This window comes from Callorhinus ursinus, unplaced genomic scaffold (assembly GCF_003265705.2).
Source record: "Callorhinus ursinus isolate GAN/ISIS: 27379988/994484 unplaced genomic scaffold, GSC_fseal_2.0 scaffold102, whole genome shotgun sequence".
NCBI lineage: Eukaryota > Metazoa > Chordata > Mammalia > Carnivora > Otariidae > Callorhinus > Callorhinus ursinus.
The window spans coordinates 1,161,146-1,184,904 of record NW_027397164.1 but is presented as its reverse complement, the minus strand read 5'-3'; the positions used below and the strand labels follow the sequence as shown (position 1 = coordinate 1,184,904).

General features: G+C 49.2%; 2 protein-coding genes across 2 annotated transcripts in view; one reads left to right on the top strand and one right to left on the bottom strand.

Moving 5' to 3' along the window:
* The window catches only part of EFTUD2 (elongation factor Tu GTP binding domain containing 2), a 44,261-nt gene extending 27,855 nt beyond the window's left edge, over positions 1–16,406 (top strand). Inside the window, exons 12-28 of the mRNA XM_073889172.1 lie at positions 3,806–3,869; positions 4,247–4,337; positions 6,253–6,388; positions 7,509–7,636; positions 8,518–8,711; positions 9,929–10,040; positions 10,427–10,567; positions 11,222–11,323; positions 12,282–12,364; positions 12,949–13,035; positions 13,219–13,345; positions 13,543–13,630; positions 14,275–14,393; positions 14,549–14,643; positions 15,138–15,291; positions 15,426–15,533; positions 15,859–16,406. Of these exons, the coding sequence (XP_073745273.1) occupies positions 3,806–3,869; positions 4,247–4,337; positions 6,253–6,388; positions 7,509–7,636; positions 8,518–8,711; positions 9,929–10,040; positions 10,427–10,567; positions 11,222–11,323; positions 12,282–12,364; positions 12,949–13,035; positions 13,219–13,345; positions 13,543–13,630; positions 14,275–14,393; positions 14,549–14,643; positions 15,138–15,291; positions 15,426–15,533; positions 15,859–15,954 (1,925 nt within the window). The 3' untranslated portion in view covers positions 15,955–16,406. The remainder of the gene's footprint in view (positions 1–3,805; positions 3,870–4,246; positions 4,338–6,252; positions 6,389–7,508; positions 7,637–8,517; positions 8,712–9,928; positions 10,041–10,426; positions 10,568–11,221; positions 11,324–12,281; positions 12,365–12,948; positions 13,036–13,218; positions 13,346–13,542; positions 13,631–14,274; positions 14,394–14,548; positions 14,644–15,137; positions 15,292–15,425; positions 15,534–15,858) is intronic.
* A 369-nt stretch (positions 16,407–16,775) lies between these two features.
* On the bottom strand, positions 16,776–19,379 carry HIGD1B (HIG1 hypoxia inducible domain family member 1B). Its single transcript, XM_025861735.2, has 4 exons — positions 19,274–19,379; positions 18,298–18,446; positions 17,542–17,676; positions 16,776–16,907 (listed from the first exon to the last, which is right to left on the bottom strand). Exons 2-4 carry the CDS (start codon positions 18,395–18,397, stop codon positions 16,843–16,845), a joined length of 300 nt encoding a protein of 99 aa, XP_025717520.1. The 5' UTR covers positions 18,398–18,446; positions 19,274–19,379; the 3' UTR covers positions 16,776–16,842.
* Between the last annotated feature and the right edge of the window lie 4,380 nt (positions 19,380–23,759).

Genomic DNA, 23,759 nt, shown 5'->3' with positions numbered 1-23,759 from the left:
CGACTGAGCCACCCAGGCGCCCCTAGCTGGCTCTTTTAAAGAGGGGGAAATAGGGGCACCTGGGTGGCTCAGTCGTTAAGTGTCTGCCTTCAGCTCAGGTCATGATCCCAGGGTCCTGGGATCGAGTCCCACATCGGGCTCCCTGCTCAGCAGAAGCCTGCTTCTCCCTCTCCCACTCCCCCTGCTTGTGTTCCCTCTCCCGCTGTCTCTCTCTCTCTCAAATAAATAAATAAAAATCTTAAAAAAAAAATAAAAAGGGAGAAATGGACAATAAATGAAACTCCTCTGAGCAGGGTTCTAGTTTATAGGTTTCTGAATGTTCTTTATAACAGCATGTGAAGCAAAACCCAAGACCGTTTCTGTAACTACAATGTATTAATGATTCAGTTTCTGATTGAAGGTGGCCCTAAGCCTCAGGAGAGTATTACCCATGCTTGGAACCCACTGTTCATTTAGAGGAGCCAGCTGAGGGCTCTGACATCATCATCATGAAAAGCTGTGTACGGACTTATATAAAAGCTCTGGAAGGAATATCAGAGATTCTGAGTCCTTCCCCTTAATTTCATATATGGGAAACCATGCCCAGCGTTCCAGAACCTCCTGATGGGCTTGGGACCGGAATCTACTTGGGGTTTTTTCTCTCACACCGTACTGCCACAGTTGGTGCCCTGTCATCTTAACTAGGAATCTGGCAGGGCATGGGAAACAATCTGTGACTTGTAGAAACACTGTCTGGGGGCAGACAGAAATCCACAGAGTGATGAACAACAATGTATAGCATTAACTTGGGCAGGAGGAGATAGGGTTTGGTGGACAGGTGGGGAGTGGGGAGCTGGGCATTCCAGACTCGCAGCATTGGGCAAGGAGGCACAGAGGCAGGTGGTTTGGACCCGTGGCCTGTTTAATAATGGTGGACCGTCTCACCAAGGGGAAGAGTTGAAGTAAAACTGGGCAGGCAGGGGTGGGACCACATTGAGGAGGGTTTGGAATGCCAGATTAAGGAATTTTGACTTTATTCGGTAGGCAGTTGGGAGCTATTAAAGATTGGGGTGGGGGCGCCTGAGTGGCTCAGTTGGTTAAGCGACTGCCTTCGGCTCAGGTCATGATCCTGGAGTCTCGGATCGAGTCCCGCATCAGGCTCCCTGCTCAGCAGGGAGTCTGCTTCTCCTTCTGACCCTCTTCCCTCTCATGCTCTCTAGCTCTCATTCTCTCTCTCTCAAATAAATAAATAAAATCTTAAAAAAAAAATGAATAAAGATTGGGGTGGGCTGTAGGCCACGTGGTCTCTGTCACAACTATTTAACTTCCCTGATAGAGCACAAAGGCAGCCACAGACAATATGTAAATGAATGAGACTACGTTCCTATAAAACTTTATGAGCAGTGAAATATGAGCTGCACGTGTCACAAAATACTCTTCTTTTAGTTTAGTCAACCATTTAAACCTGCGGACAGGGGCACCTGGGTGGCTCAGTTTGTTAAGTGTCTGCCTTCAGCCCAGGTCATGGTCCCAGCGTCCTGGGATCAAGTCCCACGTCGGGCTCCCTGCTCAGCAGGGAGCCTGCTTCTCCCTCTCCCTCTGCCCCTTCCCCCTGCTTGTGCTCTTTCGCTCTCAAATGAACAAAGTATTTAAAAAAAATAAACCTGCGGACAGAACCTGTGCTTTGCTAAAGGACATGCATAGGCTGTGGACTGAACTTAACCCTCAGGGGCAGTACCTGCACAAGGCTACCCCGCAGCAGCCTGAGGCACTGACCCTACTTTGTCAAACATCCAGAGAATGCTCTGAGGTGGGACGGGGAAGATTTCTTGCATAAATCAACTACCTCAACTAATTCTCCTTTCAGGAGCTAGACTTCGTGCATGGTGGCCAACCTAAAGCTTCCTGACTCTGTGTGCTTCAGCAACGTACCCTCCACCCTGTTCCCCGTATTCACACACCTACCCCAAAATCCTTGAGTAAGAACGGTGCTCCTAGGCAGAACAAAAACCTGTGTCCCAGGATGGCTTCCTTCCCCAGTCAGTCTCAAGCAAACGAAACATGAAATTCATGTCCCAAGGCCACTTTCCCAGCCCCTGTAGTATCCTGGGGTCTGTAGGTGTTTCCCAGGATCCAAGTTCTCTCTCACAACCTGCTTAAGAAAGATACACATATGGGGCACCTGGGTGGCTCAGATGGTTGAGCGTCTGCCTTCAGCTCAGGTCATGATCCCAGGGTCCTGGGATTGAGCCCCACATTGGGCTCCTGGCTCAGCAGGGAGCCTGTTTTTCCTCTCCCTCTGCCTCTCTCCCTGCTCACGCTCCCTCTCTCTCTGTGTCTCAAGTGAATAAATAAAATCTTTAAAAAGAAAAAGAGAGATACACATATAAATAAATGAAAAAATGCCACAAAGTTACATTTAAAAAATTAAAATAAAGGTGGGGGTGGGCTGACGTGTGCAAAGCTGATGGAAGGTAGGCTAGAGAGAGGAGAGAGTGCAGGAAGGAACACCCATTTAGACATTTTTACCAATATTCAGATAACAGGATTGCAAATATTGGATTCCTGTTATCTGTGAGATCGAAAAGGCGGAGATGGGTTGGAGAGACGTTCACCCCTTCTTTCAGTGAGCATTTATTACACTTCTGTAGCACGCTAGGCCTGGTTCTTGTGAGTACTGTGAGTATGCTATACCATACATTAAGTGCAGTAGTAGAGGTGTGTGATGGACATAGTGATTCAGAGGAGAGAGCTTCACTAATGTGGGAAAGAAGGGAAGAATTTGGTAATTAACAAAGTGGGGAAGAAAAAGATTGTGAGCCTGGATGAAGTGCCAAGGGTAGCCTCACTGAAAGAACAGTCTGAAGGGGAACACAGCTGTAGGGAAAAGGTGATGAATTCCGTGTTTGCCATCGTGAGTGAGTGAGAACAGTCTGAAATCTGGATAGAAATACTCATGAGCTAGTTGGTGATGTCAGTGATCCAATTGACTGTTATAGGAGCTCTTGACTGAGATCTTGAATTTTAAAAGCCCCCATTGCTTGGCTCAGTCTGACCAGGATTAAGGGTTACAATCAAACTAAAAAGATTAATTGGTAAAAGATGAGACAAAGGTTGGCTTTGGTGTTTTCTCTCCAGAGGACTAGATGTCTGCCTTCCAGAGGCTTAGGGCTAGTCGGAGCTTTAGCATGGCACCGCAGCTGGGAGACTGCCCCACTGGCAGCAGAGATCAAGAAAGAATGAGGGAGGGCGCCTGGGTGGCTCAGTTGGTTAAGCGACTGCCTTCGGCTCAGGTCATGATCCTGGAGTCCCAGGATCGAGTCCCGCATCAGGCTCCCTGCTCAGCGAGGAACCTGCTTCTCCCTCTGGCCCTCCCCCCTCTCATGTGCGCTCTCTCTCTCTCTCTCTTTCTCTCTCATTCTCACTCTCTCAAAATAAATAAATCAATCTTTAAAAAAAAAAAAGAATGAGGGAGCCATTAAGCTGCACTTCTAGAAGGAACTGGGTTGCAGAGCATAACATGTGGGCAGTTGAGCCTGTTTTATCAAAGGAAAGAGTATAAACCATACCCTTGTCCATAGCTCAGTTTTTTGTTTGCTAGACATGGACTAGACATGGAGCCACCTCTAGGTGCTTGTTTTGGCTCCAGCGTAGTCTTGTCAACTTTGGGCCAGTTCTACCCTTGCCTGCCTGCCTGGGTAGAAGGAAATGTCCGGACCTTGGAAAGGAAGGTGCTAGAATTCTTCAGCTGTAAACCACTTATGCACCTGGAACAGACTTTCAAACAGTACTTAGATAGATTATAATCGTATATCTTCTCTTACAGGTGACATTAACTACCAGGAATTTGCTAAAAGACTCTGGGGTGACATTTATTTCAACCCCAAAACGTAAGTAGAATGGGGAAATGACTCTTTAGAGGGGGGATCCATTTTCCCAGGAAGTGAAGACAGAGAAAGAGTTCCTAAGATTAAAACCTACTTTGTTATTAGCCATGACAGTCATCTTTCCTTCTCTAAGTGGGTTGGCTTCATGAGCTCTTAACAGGACGAGGCTGTTTCTCTTGAGGTCTTCACAGTTCAGCTTAGGTGTGCATGCAAGTCATAACCATGTACCCTCTCAGGAATCTCTCTTTGGAAATATGATCACACACACGTTCCTTCCCCTTGACCCTGCTCAGATTCAGAACTTAGGAGATTCACCCTTGGGGTCAGTGACATGCCTTCTCCCTGCTGGCTCACCCATAACTCTTTTTTTTCCTCTTTAGACGAAAGTTCACCAAAAAGGCCCCAACCAGCAGCTCCCAGAGGAGCTTTGTGGAGTTTATCTTGGAGCCCCTTTATAAGATCCTTGCTCAGGTGAGTGTGTCAGGCTGCCTGGTTCAGGTCTGCCTTTGTAAGCATGAGGTGGAAAAGCTAGTGAACTCACACTTACCCTTGCCCCTAAACCTGCTCAGTTTCATATTACTAAGTATGGGGTTAGTTGATCACCAGTCTTCTAGATCTAGAACACTATAGTCCTCTAAATGCTGTTGAATTCAGAGTGAAGGGAGAAGATACGGAAGAAGGAAAAGGCCTTGGAGAAATTTGTGTAAAGATTTTGTCTATTCAAAAGAATATGACACTTGGGGCGCCTGGGTGGCTCAGTTGGTTAAGCGACTGCCTTCGGCTCAGGTCATGATCCTGGAGTCCCGGGATCGAGTCCCGCATCGGGCTCCCTGCTCGGCAGGGAGTCTGCTTCTCCCTCTGACCCTCTTCCCTCTCGTGCTCTCTATCTCTCATTCTCTCTCTCTCAAATAAATAAATAAAATCAAAAAAAAAAAAAAAGAATATGACACTTGAGAACTAATAATTTCAGTTGTGGGGATTTGATTTACAGATCAAATTAAGAAGGTACTTCAGGTTTAACATATATGTAACATATATGTTAAAGCATTATTTACAACACCAGGGGGAAAAACTGGAAATAAGTTAAATGTTTACCAATGAGAATCTGATTAAATGAATTATGGTACTTCTCAAATGAAGTGTTTTGCATCCATTAACAGAATGGGTGTATGAGCTTGCTTTTAATGACTTTTCTGGGCCTGTATGTATGTGATGTTTGTCAAATTGAAAAGGATGCATCATGGGGCACCTGGCTGGCTCGGTCAGTAGAGCATGCGACTCTTGATCTCTGGGTCATGAGTTCAAGCCCCATGTTGGGCATAGAGCTGACTTGAAAAAAGAGAAAAGGATGCGTCAGACAGTGGTAAGGATGTAGTTAAACATGTGGGATGCTTCGAAGAAGAGAGCATAGTGTTGCGTTACATGAATTTGTGCTACCTAAAAGGCAGAAGTACAGGGCGCCTGGGTGGCTCAGTTGGTTAAGCGACTGCCTTCGGCTCAGGTCATGATCCTGGAGTCCCGGGATCGAGTCCCACATCGGGCTCCCTGCTCAGCGGGGAGTCTGCTTCTCCCTCTGACCCTTTCCCCTCTCATGCTCTCTCTCTATCTCATTCTCTCTCTCAAATAAATAAATAAAATCTTTAAAAAAAAAATAAAAAAAAAATAAAAGGCAGAAGTAGAAGGGTAACATTGTATGGGAATTTTCATAGATCTTTTTTCCAAGACAGTTATAAAATATTCAAGTGTTTAATAAGCCCTGGGCACAGTGAACACACACACATACACAAAATGTGTGTGGCCATTCCAGCTGACAAAAAAATAAAACATAGCAAAAAGACAAAAGAGCATGATTAAAATTTATTAGTGCTGAAAAATAATTAGTATCCTGTGTCAGACTGGAATGGATTAATAAAAGAAATTTATAGAATCTGTCTCGGTAGAGACCTTGAGTCTGCTAAGGATGATTTAGCTTGGCCTTGCCCTACCAATGGATGGACTGCTGGTGACCTTTTTTGGTTCCTTCCGGTGCAGTGATCCTCTAAATCTGAGAAGTCTCTAAAATAGGGAAGGGTAGGGTAAGGATCTCCTGAGTGGGCTGAGATGCTGCTTTTCAGACACCAGGGGGCAGCACTGAAGGTCCATTTGAGAGGTCCAGGTTTATTGGCTGGTGTGGGCATTTAACCAAGCCCTTTTCACCCGGGGTTGGTTTGAAGAGTAGGTACCAAAGATTTCTGGGAAACCAAATAGTTGTCCTTGCCAAGAGCTCTTCCTGTAGAAGAGAACTTAGTGCAGTGACCCTTCAAATTGCCCTCTGCCCTTGCCCTCTATGGCAGGCACCACACCAGGGCTGTCACTACAGCTGACGTGGTGTCTGCTACCCACACAGGTTGTAGGTGACGTGGACACCAGCCTCCCCAGGACTCTGGACGAGCTTGGCATTCACCTGACCAAGGAGGAGCTGAAGCTGAACATCCGCCCCCTGCTCAGGCTGGTCTGCAAAAAATTCTTTGGCGAGTTCACAGGTAACAAAAGAGCTCACGGCCCCTTTCCCATCCCCATCATCATGTTCTGCCACATGTATCCTGTGGAGCTTTTCCTCATCCCATGGCGGTGTTCAGAGATGTGAGGCTCTTTTAAAGAAACTGCAAGTCGGGATGTCCAGCACCTGGATTTTCTTCCTAGCTGTCTTCTTCAGTGGACGGTACCAAGGAGTCTGTCTTGGAAAACAGAAGCAATTAAATTTCCCTATCAGGAGGAGCATGCATTTAAATAAAGGAGATGGGGAAGCAGATTCTGAGGTTCTAGTATTTTTGCCAGGGTGTTAGGAAGATAGACTCAGGAGTGATGGGAAGTAGTGGGGAAAACACCAGGCCCGATTTCTCTTTCCTCCGAGCTCCTGTCTCCTCTATTTGAGTGGCAGGGAAGGCAGGTGATACAGTAGAACAAGACCCAGACCAGTTGAGAAAAGACCTGAGTCTTGCTCCTATTGTGGCCCTGACCCTTCCATGTGGTGAGACCCTGGGGCAGCCACCCAATTCTTCTGTGACTCAATTTCTCATCTGTAAAATAAGTGAGGCGGGAAAGGTAATGTCTAAGGGCCCCCTCAGCAGTCTGGTGGGAATTAGATGTCTGAATCCTCCCAAGTACATAATTTTAGCAGTTTATTATGGGCTGGCCATCAGTCTGACCTAGGAGATACCAACTGAAAACACATCTGCCTTCCCCAAGGTGCTCATGGAGTCCTCTCTTGCATGGCTCATTAGCCATTAGAAAAAAGGATCGTGTATAGAACAGAGACGTGTGCAGTGTTTGCCAAAGGAAAAGAGTCAATTTAGGGATTGTTCTAAGTAGATTTAAAGAGAGAGGGTACTTACTTAGTGTAAACGCTCAGTAAGTGCTCATATTCAATAAAAGATCGTGGATTGGTAGAGCTACTTGAAAATTTTTGTCAGCTGAGTTCCAAGGAACCACTGAGCCCTGCTTCTTGCTCTTCTCTGACATAGGTGTGGTGCCATAACTTTTAGACCCGAACATCAGTCCTCTGGCTTTTAGCGCTCTGGCTATCACAAGTACATCCGTAACTCACTGCTCACTTCCCCCTGTGAGAGTGTATGGTAATGGCTTGCTCTTCTCCCTCCACAGGTTTTGTGGACATGTGTGTGCAGCATATCCCCTCTCCAAAGGTGGGCGCCAAGCCCAAGATAGAGCATACCTACACCGGTGGTGTGGATTCTGATCTCGGCGAGGCCATGAGCGACTGTGACCCTGATGTAAGGGAAAGCCCCCATTTGTCTTGATTTTTCCCCCCCTGTATGGGGATGCTGTTGTCTGGTCATAGGAAGAATGCCGCCTTTCTACCCTTGTTTGCCACTCACTCCCCATGAGCAAAGCCAAACAGACCTGCATTCAAAGCCTAATGGTATGATCTTGGGAACGTTATTCAGTCTTTCTAAGAGTCTTGGTCTATGACATGAAGGTAATAATACATATGTGATTGTTACAAGAATTGAATAAGAGAAAGTATTACAGTTGTGTTCAGCATGGTGCCTGACAGTAAAGAGTCAACAAATGGGAGCTAACCTTGTCAGCCTTGGGCTTTAAAAAGATCTTTCCCAGGGGCGCCTGACTGGCTCCATCAGCAGAGCGTGTGACTGTTGATCTTGGGGTCATGAGTTCAAGTCCCACATTGAGTGTTCAGCTTACTTTAAAAATAAGTCAATAAATAAAACTAAAAATTAAAAAATAGAACAGTCTTTCCCAGCCATTCCTAAGTCAGTCGAGTTTCTCGGCATAAACATACAACCAGTTGAGAATTGTGAGTTATGTCTTCGGCGGGAATTTGGGGCAAGCACGTCTTGTAATCTTGCAAGTTAACAGTGCCAGGCTGCTATCGTAAACCTACTTTTCTTTGCCATTGCCCTCATCCCCCTAGAGAAAAGGAAAAGAGTTTTTTTGCTATGCCTGTGACATTTATTAACTAAGCAGGGGGTAGGGCGTGGTTTGGGATTTTCCCAGGAGATTGACTTATCTTCCTCCAGGTCTGGGCAGCCTCTTCCCAGAGCTCATGTCATTGCTGTCAAGGGAGATAGAGACCGTGGTATTTACCATGGGAATATGTGTGGTTGAGCCTGCACTCTGTCCCCATCTCCAGGGTCCCCTGATGTGCCACACTACCAAGATGTACAGCACAGATGATGGAGTTCAGTTTCATGCCTTCGGCCGGGTGCTAAGTGGCACCATCCACGCTGGGCAGCCTGTGAAGGTATTGGGGGAGAACTACACCCTGGAGGATGAGGAAGACTCCCAGATATGCACCGTGGGCCGCCTCTGGATCTCTGTGGCCAGGTACCGCCAACCACAGCCTATAGAGGCATCCCTTGGTCTTGTCACTGGAGCTGCCACAAGGAGCTGGAAGGAGTAGTCCTCCTTGGAAGCACAGCGGCTGCGTGGCCCCCTACAGTAGATCAGCTGACCCTCCCTCACATCTGTTGACTTTCAGTTCTTACTACCCAGAGTTGCTAGGGCCAAAAGGCAGCTACTGTTGGGATAATGCCAAGAGCCTTGCTTTCGCGTTTTGAATGGCTTGTATGAACTTTTGAAACAGGATTTCTATTTTTACTCTTAATTCTCTCTTCCTTTTCTGTGTTCCTAAGTCATAACCTTTATGTTCCTTCCCAAAAGAAGTTGTCTCCCAGCCTCCACTGACTATTCTTTGACCAAGACAGAAGATTTTGCTGGATCCCTTATAGCTTCCCCATCTTCAGAATCAGAGTTAGCTTGGGCCTCTGGGCTGCCTGTGAGTTCCTAAGCTTGGCTTCTCAGCTAGCAAGCAGAGTGGAGGCAGTCCTGTTCCTGCCATTGCTGCCGCACCTTGCCGCCAGCCCCCGTCCCCTCTCCCAGATCCACCCGTTCCCTAGAAGGCAGAAGACTGATGAGCTGGGACAGTCACAGTGTCTTCTAGGATGCTTCTGGCATTAACTTACATTCTACCCCTTGGGCAGTGCCTTGCTTACCACTAGTATCCAACTGGAACTGGGTTTTCCTGTTTTGTCCTCTCACAATACCACGCACTTTTCTTTCATGTGCTAATCAGTTTGTAACTCCAGTTGAACAGCACAGGTTTGAGCTACATGGGTCCACTTTAATGTGGGTAATTTTTTTTTCAATAAATACACTATAGTCCTATAAACATATTTTTTCTTCTTTAGGACTTAGTATTTTTTTTAGCTTACTTTATTGTAAGAATACAGTGTAGAATACATGTAACACAGAATATGTGTTAATCGACTGTGTTTATGTTATCAGTAAGGCTTCCAGCCAACAGTAGGCTGTTAGTAGTTAAGTTTTGGGAGGAGTCAGGACATACACGTGGAGTTTCAACTGCATGGGGGGTCGGCGCCCCTAACCTCCACATTGTTCAAGAGTTACCTGTACGTATATGTGAGGTTATATGATTGGTTGTTTATTGTGTCCTTCCCTGCTGGAATATGTCTGTCTGGTTCAGCCCTGCGCCTGGCTCAGTGCCTGGCACCCCTCCTTATTTCACATATCTGTTGCTCCAGGTACCACATTGAGGTGAATCGTGTTCCTGCTGGCAACTGGGTTCTGATTGAAGGTGTTGATCAACCAATTGTGAAGACAGCGACCATAACTGAACCCCGAGGCAATGAGGAGGTAGAGTTTTTTGAAAAAGCAACTGGATTAGTTTAACCTAGAGGGTCACACGGAGCCAGACCACACGGGAGCAACCAGCAACAGAACTCACGGGGTACTAACCCAGAGTCATGACCACTTCCTGGTTCCGGGCCTCTGCAGTGTTCTCGATCTGACCCTGCTCAATTCTCCCTGCACTCTGCTCGGATGCTAGGAATTAGGGGGAGTTCCTTTATCTTTCCCTCTCTCTCTATTCTGTCCAAATGCACAGAATAAACGGCCCTTCAGGCTGCCTCCAAGCAGCACTGTGGCTTCTGTTGGGGCAATGGTCTGCTCCTCTCTGACCTCTGCATCTTTGGTGCCTACTCAGTCCAGGTGCCCACATTCTTCTGCATTTTGAATCTCAGGCTCAGATTTTCCGGCCCTTAAAGTTCAACACCACATCTGTTATCAAGATTGCTGTGGAACCGGTCAACCCCTCAGAGCTGCCCAAGATGCTGGACGGTCTGCGCAAGGTCAACAAGAGCTATCCATCCCTCACCACCAAGGTACGCTCAGGGTGTGTGGGAGCTGCCAGGCCCCGTTGCCCAGCTGATGGCTCTGTGCTGCCCACGGCCTCTTGTCCACCAGGTGTGCCTGATGTGCTTCCAGCAGCCTATGTCAGGAGCAAGTATCCCCGTCTGCCGCTGTCATTCCAAAGCAGGACATGGGGGCATGGGGGGCAGTGAGAGTGCACATGTGTGTTCATATCCCACAGTATCTTTCAATGGGAAAGAGAGGTGTCCTGGAGAGTACACTTTGAATTGATTTTTCCAGAAAATCTAGAGGGAAAAGTGAGTCATTCTGATTCTTCTACATTCTTGAGCCTTCTAGCATACTTTTCTGAGTAGTTGGCCAGGGCTAAAACGTCAACTTATGTCTGTAGACATAGGGCAGGGTGTTCCCTAAACGGTTGTGACAGAAATAAATTGGTGACCTTATGCCCAGTAGCACTGTTGCTGAATGGTCCAGATGTCTTGAGGATTAACTCATAGGTCCCTGTTCCGCAGTGGTCCTTGAAGAGGCTAGAACTGCTGCCGAGCAGTGGCTTTCCAGAGTGGGTTCGGGCACCGCTGCCTGGGGTCTCATGTTGATTCTGGTGCTGGCTGTTGTTGCTGGCACAGGAGGTCCAGGCTGTGACTGCCAGAGCTGTTGCATTTCAGGTGGAAGAGTCTGGGGAGCATGTGATTCTAGGTACTGGGGAGCTCTACTTGGACTGTGTGATGCACGACTTGCGGAAGATGTACTCAGAGATCGACATCAAGGTAAATCGGCGTCCTCTTTCTTCAGCGCCTGCCCGGCCAGGAGCTTGACTCATGGCTCCAGTCTGATTTTACAGGCAGCCAAACCCTTGATTGGCCTGGAAGGCCTGAGGGAAGAGGGGGGGCACCAGGAGAAGAGACGTGTTTGGGAAAAGCATGACCTGTTGCTCCCTATATGGGAAGGTATTTGAGATCTGGTTTGCCCCTTCCTGCAGGGTTATTCTCAATGTCATACGTTTAAAGTCAAGGCTCCCAAGCCAAAATGATTCTTGGTTTTTTGTTAAGAAAACTGTTACACAACCCATCTTTGGTGATTAGGGCTCAGTGGATCGTTCAGGGAGTGAGGACTGGCCCTCCTGGGTTTGCTGTCAGGTCATGATGTGGCCCCTCAGTTCAAGTGCGCCTTCTTGGTACACACATTTTCTCCTAGTTCCTGTGGTGGTGGGAGTGAGTGCCCTTACGTACCTGTCTTAGATGCTCCTTCTGATGTGCCGAGGACTGGTGCTCTAGAAGATACTGAGTTCCCCGGTAGCAGGCCGTGTGGGAGCCTCAGGGAGGAGCTGTGCTACCCAGAGCCAGGGGTTCAGAATGGAACAGGGACCTGGCAGGTCCAGGCAGTCCCTAGTGCCCGCTGTGACAGCCACGGGAGCTGTTCAGTGAGCGGTGGGGGGCTGGCTGAACAGATGTTGGAAGAGACCTTGGGGGACTATCATTTAGGCCCAGGTTCGACTTGCACTTAACTCTTGGCTGAGGAACACCAACTCCGCACTCAGCTATGCTTTCTCAGGCTACTTAGTGCTGGTACGGACTTTTAGCCCACTATGGGACTTGTTGCTGATGCTGATTAAGAACGGGGTGTTACTGCAGGGGTGATGCCAAGGGGACCTCAGAATTCCCTTTGGCAGAAGATTGTCCTTCCAACAAATCGAGACCTTGCCTAACAATTTATTCTGTTTCCCAGGTGGCTGACCCTGTTGTCACGTTTTGTGAGACGGTGGTGGAAACATCTTCCCTCAAGTGCTTTGCTGAAACGCCCAATAAGAAGTGAGCTGGGGGTCTGAGTGACCCTGGGACTGACAGGGGACACTCTCCTCTCCCTGCGCCACTCCACCCTAATCACAAGCGCTGTGGAAACAGAGACCCCCTGAGTCTTGGGATGGGGTCTTAGGATGCTGGAGTTTTACCCCAGCACTCTCATTCCTTAGGCCTGGAGACATGATGCTGTGGGATTCTTTGCCAAAAGTACCCCAAGGATGAGTGTCCACGTTGCCACTTCTTTCTTTGTAATATGATCGTCTTAAAATCTTGCCCTAGCAGCAGCTCCACTGTTTTTTGTTTTTTTAAGATTCTGTTTTTAAGTAATCTCTACACCCAGCATGGGGCTCAAACTCACGACCCTGAGATCAGGAGCCACATGCTCCACTGAGGGAGCCAGGCAGGCGCCCTGAGACCTCACTTTTTTAAAAGAGTGGTAGATTTGAATGAAGAAGACAGAAGATGAACCCTTTTTGCTCTACTCTGGCCCATCTGGCTTCTACTGGTGTCACTGCCTTGCCAGCCTTTTCTTAGGAATGCGCCTTCTCTGAGTCCTGCTGATCCTCATCATTACCCGTGTCCTGTCTGACTAGGAACAAGATCACCATGATTGCCGAGCCTCTTGAGAAGGGCCTCGCCGAGGACATAGAGAATGAGGTGGTCCAGATCACCTGGAACAGGTGAGAATGTGGCTGTGGTTCCAAGGCTTGGAAGGAGACGAGGCGCCACAGCCTGCCCGCCCAGTCTCTAATGCCACCTGTCCTGGGAAGTGAACTGTCCTCCAGGAAGGCAGGATCTGTGACCCCAGCAGGCAGTAACCGCAGAGCTGCTGGATACCTCCTTGTCTCCTTTTTCCCCTGCAGGAAGAAACTGGGAGAATTCTTCCAGACCAAGTATGATTGGGATCTGCTGGCTGCACGTTCTATCTGGGCTTTCGGCCCTGATGCCACCGGCCCCAACATCCTGGTGGATGATACCCTGCCCTCTGAGGTACAGCAGAACTAATGGGAGCCACTGGGGTGGTTTCTTCACCGTTGAGTGGAAGAAACTACAAAGTGTACTTCTTTTCCCCAAAGTATTTTGTGGCTTCTGGTGAATCTTCTTACCAGTATACCTACCTTCTCCTCCCTCTAAACTCTGGTTGCTGCCACAGTCGCTGCTCACGTGTGCCCTTGTGTTCTGTGCAGGTGGACAAGGCTCTTCTTGGTTCAGTGAAGGACAGCATCGTTCAAGGTTTCCAGTGGGGAACCCGGGAGGGGCCCCTCTGTGATGAGCGTAAGTTCCACCCGTGCCTCGGCCTCCCCTGCCCAGCCCTCTAGGGTCCTCATGCCTGGGCGTGTGGGGTGGGCTAGGCTCATCTATGGGCCCTGGCAGGAGAAGCAGCTCGGGGCACACGGGACCATCCCTTGTCCTGGGGCAGCGTCCTCTCCTCCTCTCCCTCCCTGTCCTAGTGCTATTGCTCGGGACGTCCGAAATGAAGTTACTTCTAGGCTGACATTTGCTCCTCAGTCCTGAGAAGGAATGTGTTCGAGGAGAGGTATCAGGAGGGAGGTGGGATCAGAGTGGTTTATAGACCACGATTGGATTTAGTGGGAAGAAATATGCAATTCCTAGAACTTATTCTACATTCAAAAATTATTAAATATCTGCAAGAAGAACACATACACATCTAGGAAGCCTTTACGATGCCTGAGCATGACCTGAAACCAACACAAAGAATGTGTGCTTAACTTCCGTTCTCTGTTGTAGGCCTTGGCATCCTATCAGAACACCCATTTGCAGGGTGATTGTGAGCCATATCTTTTGTGGCCTCAAGACAGCTGCCGTGCAAGCTAGAGACTCCTTGCTGCTCTGCCCTTGGGCCCTTGACTAGCCCTGCAACTGCTCCTCACTCAGCAGCTCCCCCATCTCTGTTTCAGTGATTCGAAATGTCAAGTTTAAGATCCTCGATGCAGTGGTTGCCCAAGAGCCCCTGCACCGGGGCGGGGGCCAGATCATCCCCACGGCAAGGAGAGTCGTCTATTCTGCCTTCCTCATGGTGAGTGGTGGGGCTGACCTGCTCCAGGACATTAAGTGGAGGTCCAGCCTCTGGGGGCATCAGGACTACAGTCCCTCCAGCCTTTTTTTTACCCGGATCCTCAGTCCTCAGCCTTCCCCAAGCTGAGGAAGCCTTTCTTATTGCCCCCATTGCAGGCCACTCCTCGCCTGATGGAGCCTTACTACTTTGTGGAGGTCCAGGCCCCTGCGGATTGTGTCTCTGCTGTGTACACTGTCCTGGCCAGGCGCAGGTGAGCCACCAGCAGAGCATGTTAGGGAGGGTGCAGAGAGCAGGAGCACAGCAAGAAGTTATTGGGCTCCCGTGGGGGAGGAGATGGGCCTCCTGCACAGTTTCTGCTCCTAAAAACCAACTGAGCTGGTTTTTCAGAAGGACATGGGAAAGATTTGAGGCAATCCCCAGCTTCACTGCAGATAAAAATTTTGAGATTCCTTCTTGGGCCCTCTCTCCTTGGAGAGCCCTTGGGGAAGGTACTGAAATGTGTCAGTGGGGGGAATGTCTATAGGACCTTGTCTCGTCAGCGTTTCCACTCTTGCCTAGAGGTCACTGCCCCTTTGACAGCCACAGGAAATGACACTGAGGGCCCCAAGCCTTTTCTGCCCACTATAGCATGATTGTGGTTATTCTTTCCTTGATGGTAACTTTCCTTGATGGTACATTTGGGGCCAGATTCTTTGCTTTTGGTCTCTGTAGGACAAGGTCTCAGCCTTTCTTTTTCTGTCACAGGGGGCATGTGACTCAGGATGCACCTATCCCAGGCTCCCCTCTCTACACCATCAAAGCTTTCATCCCCGCCATTGATTCTTTTGGCTTTGAGACTGATCTGCGAACTCACACCCAAGGGCAGGCCTTTTCCTTGTCTGTCTTCCACCATTGGCAGGTGAGAAAATGGTGCAGGCTGGCCAGTGTGCCCTCCCACCCATTCAAAGCCGTTCCCCTCTGGCCTGTTCCCCTTCTCAGGTGAGATTTCTAATATCCTAGAGAAGAGTCCTAGACCATCACTTTACCTTTCAGATTGTACCCGGCGATCCTCTGGACAAGAGCATTGTCATCCGTCCCCTGGAGCCACAGCCTGCTCCTCACCTGGCCCGGGAATTCATGATCAAAACCCGTCGCAGGAAGGTATGCGTCCCTGGGGCCCATGGCCAACCCTCAGTCCCCAGGGCTCTTGGCAGGAGTTGGATCTCTTCATTTCTTCCTCTGGGACCTTTCTCCCAAAGACTGAGAGCAGTTCACTGCACAGTGCAGAGAGGTGCAGTCTGTATAGGCCTCGGGCCACCAGTCTGGCTGGCAAGGGGGCACCTTCTCCCCAGTGGCGATTCCTGAAATAGCTGGACCCAAGTTCCACCCCCATCAGCCTCCCCCTCCAGCACAGGTCTCGGACGGCCTTTCAGCTCTGTTGGTCACCACATAGGGCTCTTTCCTGCATCGCTCCCACTCTTTGCAGGGCCTGAGTGAGGACGTAAGCATCAGCAAGTTCTTCGATGATCCCATGTTGCTGGAGCTCGCCAAGCAGGATGTTGTGCTCAATTACCCCATGTGAGTGCTGGGACTCCTGGCAGCCCTGCTCCCTGCAGCGGGCTGTATCCTGGACTTGAAGCTGGGACCTGGTGTGACCCGGACTCCATGTTGTCAGAGAGCATCTGAGAGCTGCTGTGGCCATTTTTAACAACCCCAAACCCTCCAACCCAGAGTCCCAGCAAGGGAGGAGTATTTGGCCTCCTGGTTCCTCTGTGGCCTCTGCCTGGCTCCATTCCCAGGGAACAGAGTGGAGCTTGGACTCAGAGAAGAAGGGGACAAAGTGTTTAACCCCAAGGGGCCCTGTCTTCAGGATTTACGTGGAATTTTTTTTTTTTTTTTACAAGTTTGACCTTAGACATGGTTTTTAAGTGAACAGAACATTCTGACCTCTGCCTTGCTCTTGTTCCTTTCATCCCCACCCCTGTCCCCTTCCCTCCAACACAATCTGGCCCTGGCACTTGGGTCCTGAATATATGTTGTCTCCTGTGTCTCTTCTCCCAGCTGCAGTCTTCCTGCCTGGGTCCCCAGGGCAGCAGCCTGTGATGGGAGGGATGCCTGCCTCTCAATTCAGTGCTCCCGTGAACGTTGAGGCCACTTTCTTGCCTCCACCTTCCTGCCTCTCTACTCTGCTGCTGCTGGGTGGGACCTGGGCTGGCCTTGGAGGTGTTAGGCTTTTGGAACCAGAAGCTGTTGCCTCTGGAGAACCTCCCTTGCCCTGGAGCTGGGGGCCAGAACTCTGATTTCTAGCCCTTTCTCTAAAACTAACACCCACCCACCCACCCCGCTACTGGTCCTTTTCTCTGCTGTCCTCCATGTGAAGAAGAGACGTCATTTTCCTCAAAACGGCTTTATTAGGAACGTACCAGGGATTGGTGGAGGAGGCTCTGGTGGCCCCAGGCTCTACAGAGTCCTACTTCTCCCCGGGATCCTGTGCTGTTCTCTTGATGTAATCTCTAAACATCGTGTACACAGCACCTGCAGGAAGGAGAAGGGAAAACATCCCGTAACACCAAACCCTGCACCCATCCTCTGGCTCTCCCAGGAGTCTGACTCCAGCCGTTCCCCTGAGAGTCCAGCTTCTCTGCTCATCTTTTTGCTCTGGGTCTCACCAGCTGCCATGAGCACCTGACCACACGGCCTAGGCAAACACCCCGTTGACAGTTCACAAAGCCCTTCCACATAGATTACCTATCTGAGAAACCTCACAGCAACCTCTGAGGTAGGCAAGCCAGGGTGCTTATCAGCATGTTGGACATGGGGAAACTGAGGCTCAGAGAAGGATTTGTCCACTGTCACACAGCTAGTCCGTAGCTGCCTGCCTCTTGACCCAGAGAGGAAAAGAAGCATATGTTCTGCTATGTGATTTTTCTCACATCTAGAACAAACTCTCACGACACCCAACTGCACCATCCCCACAGGCCCCGGGACAGGAGATAAAACAAGGAACCCTGAAAATGGCTTGGTTTGAGAGCGTCACCCAAGACTTGCTGTGGAGCTTACTATAGGGAACAGGGACTAAAATCACCATCCCTTAACTGTCAGGACTCACAGCCAGATTTTGCCTAATCAGCTCTGTTGGTATTCTCCTGGGACCCTGGCAGCCACTCACCTAGCATGACTGCACCCACAGCACAAGCCTGCGCTGCCACTCGGGTGTGAATCAGGTGTATGGACATCTTGGTGGAACCACGGGCCTTAAGCCGATAAATCCGGTAGGCTGCCACTGCCAGGCAGCCTCCTAAGCCTGTGGGCAGAGAACATGACTGTTGGGCCTCAGTCACCAATCACATGGTTCCCCTGATGACAGACCCCCTCACTTAGGTAGCCTGGGCATCTGGATAAACCCCTACTTTCCTGCCACTTCATGGCGGGAGGAGGGGACCATCATCAGAATATTGAGTTGTTTCCTCTCCGTGGCATTTTCAAAGTGGCTGCCTCCCTCCAGTGAGCCCTCCTCTGTGTACAAATAGCCCGTTCTGAGCCCCCTACACCCATTGGCTCTGCTCAGGCCCTTCTCCAACTGCTGTTGGCTCCCACAGCTACTTTCCCACTCTCCCAAGACCTTGAAGGAAGCCCTGGGAGACCCCAAACTGCTCCTCCCTCTCCTCACGCAGGTGTTGATGCCCCGTGTTTCCCCGCACCCCAAGCCCTCGGCCACCACCTCCACCCATCCAGATTCCTTTATTTCATTGTCAGGCGTGTCCTTTCGTCCCTTGGCAGCTTTGCTGCTGGTTCACTCCTTTCCTGGCTGGTGACTGCTCAGTGGGTATGACACTTGAGTTCTCTGCTTCATTTGAAAAGACTAAGAGACCTGTTCTCTGAGGGAAGGACCCTCCTTGCCCTTTTTCCTTACTTTCCTACTCACCTACAGGCACCAGCGGAGACTCCCTGGTCTTCCTCAGGAACTTCTGAGACACACTGTCTTCGCCCTCAGGTGGTACCCACCAGCCTTTGTTAGCAGACATGATCTGGCCCCAGGGTTATCAGCTGGGGCTCTGAGGCTTCAGCGCAGTCCTAGAAAGAGGCACCCCACAATAAGAACTCCCGATTCCCCTCAGTCTGGGGGTAAAGGAGGGAGTTGCCTGCTAAGACCCTCTCTTACCATGCCCCAACACACCTGCTACTTGAAAAGTTGTCCCAAGTGTCCTGTCTCAGATGGCTGGACCACTAGTGCCGTTTCGCCCATCTCTTTCTAACGTTTGCCTCTTCCCCATCTCATTCTGACTTCATTGTTTTCCCTGCTCCCCCTCCCCCCCTTCCATCTGTATCCCTATGTGATCCTTGGGTCAAGAAAAGCAGCTGGAAAAATCCACAGATGAGGGTGGGAGGAACAGGCCTTGAGGCTTGGGCACCCCACTGGCCTTGAATCTGTGACAGTTCCCTGAGGGAGCTACAGAAAAGGATCTGGCCCCAGAGAGCCAGAGCCATCCCAGTGTCCCAGCTCTGGTTACTGAATCACCGGAGCCAAAGATTGATTTGTGAATAATTTAGCATAGATTTTTGGACATTAGTCCTAATGGAACTAATTCTGGTCCCTGAACTGCTCACATTTCCATCTCTTGCCAGGTTCTTTGCCATTGCCGAACCCCTGCCTCCCTCTCTGGGCAGGTGACCCCTCTTGCTCTACTTGCTAACCCCAGTAAACATCTGCTCTGATCACAAACTAGACGGAACCCCAGAGTCCTGGTCCATAGACCAGGGCTTCTGCCTACGCGGTGCCTTCTAGGTCCGGCCGTAAGACAGACTCCCTACATGAGGTGACCTCTATTCTTAGTTGCCTCTTCTCTCCTGGAGGAGCAAGGACTGTCAGCCCCACAGGTTCTCAGCATGCTGATGCTTACCCTAGGAGATGGCTAGAAAGTAGAGTGCGAGCAGTCCGGCCAGGGCTCAGCATCTGCTGTTTTGAACCGGCCAGGAGCTGATGATGGAGCTGCCACTGTAGGGTCAGGGAAGCAAGCTTTAATGGGGACTTTGAAGTCAGGAATGGAGAGGGGAGGAGATAGGCCAGGGCATCAGTCTTAACCCCCCATTTGCTGAGTTCCAGGCCAAAGCTCCAAGCACCGGAAAGTAATGAAAGATCAGATGGTGGGAGCCCTTAACTAGATTCAGTCTGTTAATTCTCATGGATGTAAGGGGCTGGATCAGAACAGGGACTTGCTACGGAGAACTGAGCTGGAAATACAGAGGCAAGAAACGAGAGAGATCCTCTGTTCTCCCGCAAGCTATACTGCTTCAAACACGAACAATGTGGGATGTAAATAAAATGACCCTATTCCCAATTGTGGTCTTGATCCTTTCAAGAATGCTTTCTGGACCAAGGAGATGCATCCAGTTTATAACCACTAGGACTTCCTCACATCTCCAGTGCTCCTTATACTGCCTACGGGGGTGAGATGCTCACTCATGCTCATTCAGGACAGAGATGACAATTGACCTTCATTATCACCTAATTTGAGGTATTTACATTTCAGGCCTTTCAATTGTTCTATACAGTAATTAGTAGTTTGTTCATAGACCGGAAACTGAGCTTCTGAGAGGCTAAAAGACTTATCCAGGGGTGTACAGCTAGTAAATGGCAGTGTCATCTGAATCTAGGTCTGACTGGCTCCAGAGTTTGTACTTGTAGACTGCTTCCCATAGGCTGGCCAAGCAGAACCTCTCCATCCAGGCTGAAGCTTAGGAATGCTAATCAAGTGTGGCACCCTGGATTCAGAGAAGAGGAGGAAAGAACCTTCTTGGGGTTTTTTTGTTTGTTTGTTTTGTTTTTTAAGATTTTATTTATTTATCTGAGAGAGAATGAGAGAGAGCACGAGAGGGAAGAGGGTCAGAGGGAGAAGCAGACCCCCCGCTGAGCAAGGAGCCCAACGCGGGACTCGATCCCGGGACTCCAGGACCATGACCTGAGCCGAAGGCAGTTGCTTAACCAACTGAGCCACCCAGGCGCCCAAGAACCTTCTTGTTGATAAGCAAGTGGAAAAAGACTGGAGTACACTATGGAGAGGCCCACTCCATCCCAGGCCTTTGTTCCCTCCCTAGATCCGCAACCCCATGTGTCTATCTGAAAGGGGCTTTTCAGCACTGGAAATCTGTCCAGCAGCTGAAGTCTTTCTTTTCTCTCCCCAGCACTCACTGCCCTAGGGAAAGACCCAGGGTCACAGCAGCTCCCCAGGGCCTTCACATATCCCCAGCGTCCATGGGAACTCTCCTCCCAGTCATTCACACACACTCTCCTGGTCCCAACGGTGGCCTGAATTCTCAAGAGATAGATGGTCTGGGCCAGAGGCAGGGGGATGAAATGCCTGGATGAGACAGCAAGAATCAGGATCAACTCCAAGCCCTTTGGAGAATAGGGTCCAAGCTATGCAGAGTGAAGTTCAACTTCCTCGAGAGGTTCTCCCTTATTGGGCTTCTGTTGATGCTCCTATAACATCTCAGCCCAGAATTGAGAAAAGAATATGATTTTCTGAGCACCTATGGGGCAAGAAATGTGCTAGTTGCTTTAAGTAGGTTATTTTTATTTAATCCTCACAATTCTCTAAGGTAGGTACTATTATCCCCATTTCACAGATGAAAAACAGGCTTGGGTTAAATGTCTTGCTCCGGGTCACAGTAAGTGACAGAAGAAAGAACCAGACTAATAACTTCCTAAAATCAAAGCTCACTGCTCTGGACTAATGGGAGAAGTATTGCAAACTGGAGGGAAAGTCCTGAAATAGAAGAAATAAAATTGCATTTTTTGAGAACACACTAAAACTTCAAGAACAGATTTCTGTAGACTATCGCTTCAGCAAACAGCTAAGACAAATTATAATATTTTTGTTACTATGCCAAGTCTTCAATAATTATTTCTATTTAAGCATTTCTACATTAGTAATTTACTTAGTAAACCTTTTTTCCTTCCAGGTCATGTCACACTCATAGACATTCTAATTTAGAAGGGTCTAATTGAGTGATGCAGGCAGACTTAATGGATCCGGAGCGTAGGCCACGGGCAGACATGGGATCAGTTAGCTGCTTGAATGACCACTCTCTGAATACTTGGTCTTTTGCCACTCAATGTCTTTTGAGTCTATGCCATCATCTGTAAAATGGAGGTAGCATCTCCCCACAGGATCATTGTAAGAGTTAAATAAGATGATTGTTAGAATTCCCCTGCACATGGCCTGCTCCTCTTCCCTCCAGAATGAGCAAGTGTCAGGAAATGGGTAGCAGGCTGGGGGAGAAGTAGAAGGTCCCTGACAACAGATGAAAAGGTTGCCACGTTCCGGGTGGTCCCAGTTCAGCACCCCCTTGTCCCTTTCCAACCTTCTTCAGGCTTTTTCTCCCTATTGTGTTGGGAGGGGGTGGCCAGAACTTGAAGCGCTACACAAATTAAGGCATTGCTATGCTATATATAGCCCAAGGGAGCTGAGGGACCAGGCAGGGAAAGGAGGGCCAGCAACTCTTGCCTTGAGCTAAAGGAGTGCTGTGAGTGAGGAGATGCTGAAGAATGAACTGAACAAGGAACAGAAGATGCTTGAATTGGGGTTGGAATGGGGAGGACCCAGGCTGAAGGGCTGGGGGAATCACAGGAGCGGAAACATTAGGCCATATATAGTAGTGTCTCAGGGACTGGAGGTGCCAGGAGTGGGGGTAACAGGAGCAGGCTGGGGCTGGAAGTTTCCAAATAACAGGACTAGGCTGAGGCAGCCTCTAGAAGGTGCCTGGGGTAGGGAGGGTAAGACATCCTCTTCCCTAAAAGCAGGCAGTAAGTTCAAAGGACCCTGCAGTTTTTGTCCAAGGACAGCCCCAAGAGCCACAGGCCTGGGGCCAGGAAACTGCCTTTGTTACCACTAATCTTTCTGGGGAGACTACTCACACATTTAAAAAGCTTCTAAAGAGGGTGTGGATGGTAGTGATTGGAAGGCTGCATCCGAATGTAGTAATGCTGACGTCCTAGGATCACGTCTTGTGAAGGACCAATTTTGAGCTGCGTATTAAGACACACCTGTCTCAGATGATGAATGGATGCACAGGGATTTGAAATGGTTTGCCAAGATCCTTGTGTTGGGTGCTTTTGAATACCCAAATTACCTGGCTTCCTCCAAAGAACACTGTGGGAGAGGACTAATGCCTTTGGAGCCTACAAGTTTTAGGCACTTCACATATTTTATTTCATCTTCACAAAAATCCCAACAGATGGATCTCATCCCTATTTTACAGATGAGGAAACCATAGCTCAGAGAGGTGAAGTAACAGCCAGATCGCACAGCAAGTAAATAAATGGCTGAGCTATCCAACCAATAATGTTAACCGCTATAGACCAGCTTACAGTGGAAAGTTAACATAGCAAGTAATAATGGGACTTCATGTACATTTCACCATCACATTCTCACACCATCGTAGAAATATGAGTGAACAAGTACAAACAGCTGGGCAGAGAGAACTTCCAGAAATTCAAAGACTGCACCTACTGCACTGCTTCTCACCAACGCGGGGTAGTTCCTGAACCAGCACAGAATGGGTCATCTCTCACCAACGCAGGGTAGTTCCTGAGCCAGCACAGAATGGATCCTCTCCCATACACGTCCCCCCACCCCCATCTCCTGCACACACTTCACCTATCCCTCATTTGCAAGTAAATTGACCTTAATTTAAAATTCTGCCTTAATACACAGGAACTGCTAACTGGGCTCCACGAAGCACTGCTGGGGGTCATCCTACTGTTCTTTCTTATACTACTTGTATTAACATATTCAAAAAAAAATTTTGACAACAAAAAAATCTGCCTCACCCACCATCCCTGTGGCAGAAAGAAACAGTATAATGTGTCCCACAGGTCAACTAAAACTGCTGGGGGTTCTGGGAAAAGGGGTGTGCTACTCATACCTGCCTCCCCCATTAGCACATGCGATCAATGGGATCAAGAGCTGCTTTAACGAGAAGCTTCCTCCCTATCCAGCCAGTCTGGGGCCCACAGGCCTTTCTGTTGCCAACAGGGAGCTTTCCGAAAATCCTACCTCTCTGAGCCTTTGCTCCCATCCCCCAGGACATAGCAATCTACTCTGAGTTTATCAGCCAAGTGGGGACCCTGGAAAATGTGTAATGGAAATAGTGACACACTGGAGTCTTCAAGTTGACCCTGCAGTTCCCAAACCACAGAGCCCCAGGGTGACTCTCAAGTTCTCAAACTGGTTTTTGATCCTTTCCTGCCTTGGCCCCATGTGAATAAAAAGTGATGCGGTTCTCACAGCACCCGCCTCCACCACTCTGTGCCAGAGGCTTGGAAACCAGACCCCTTCCCTGTTTGAAGCCTGGGGCTTTTTTTTTTTTTCCTTCCCCCGGGTA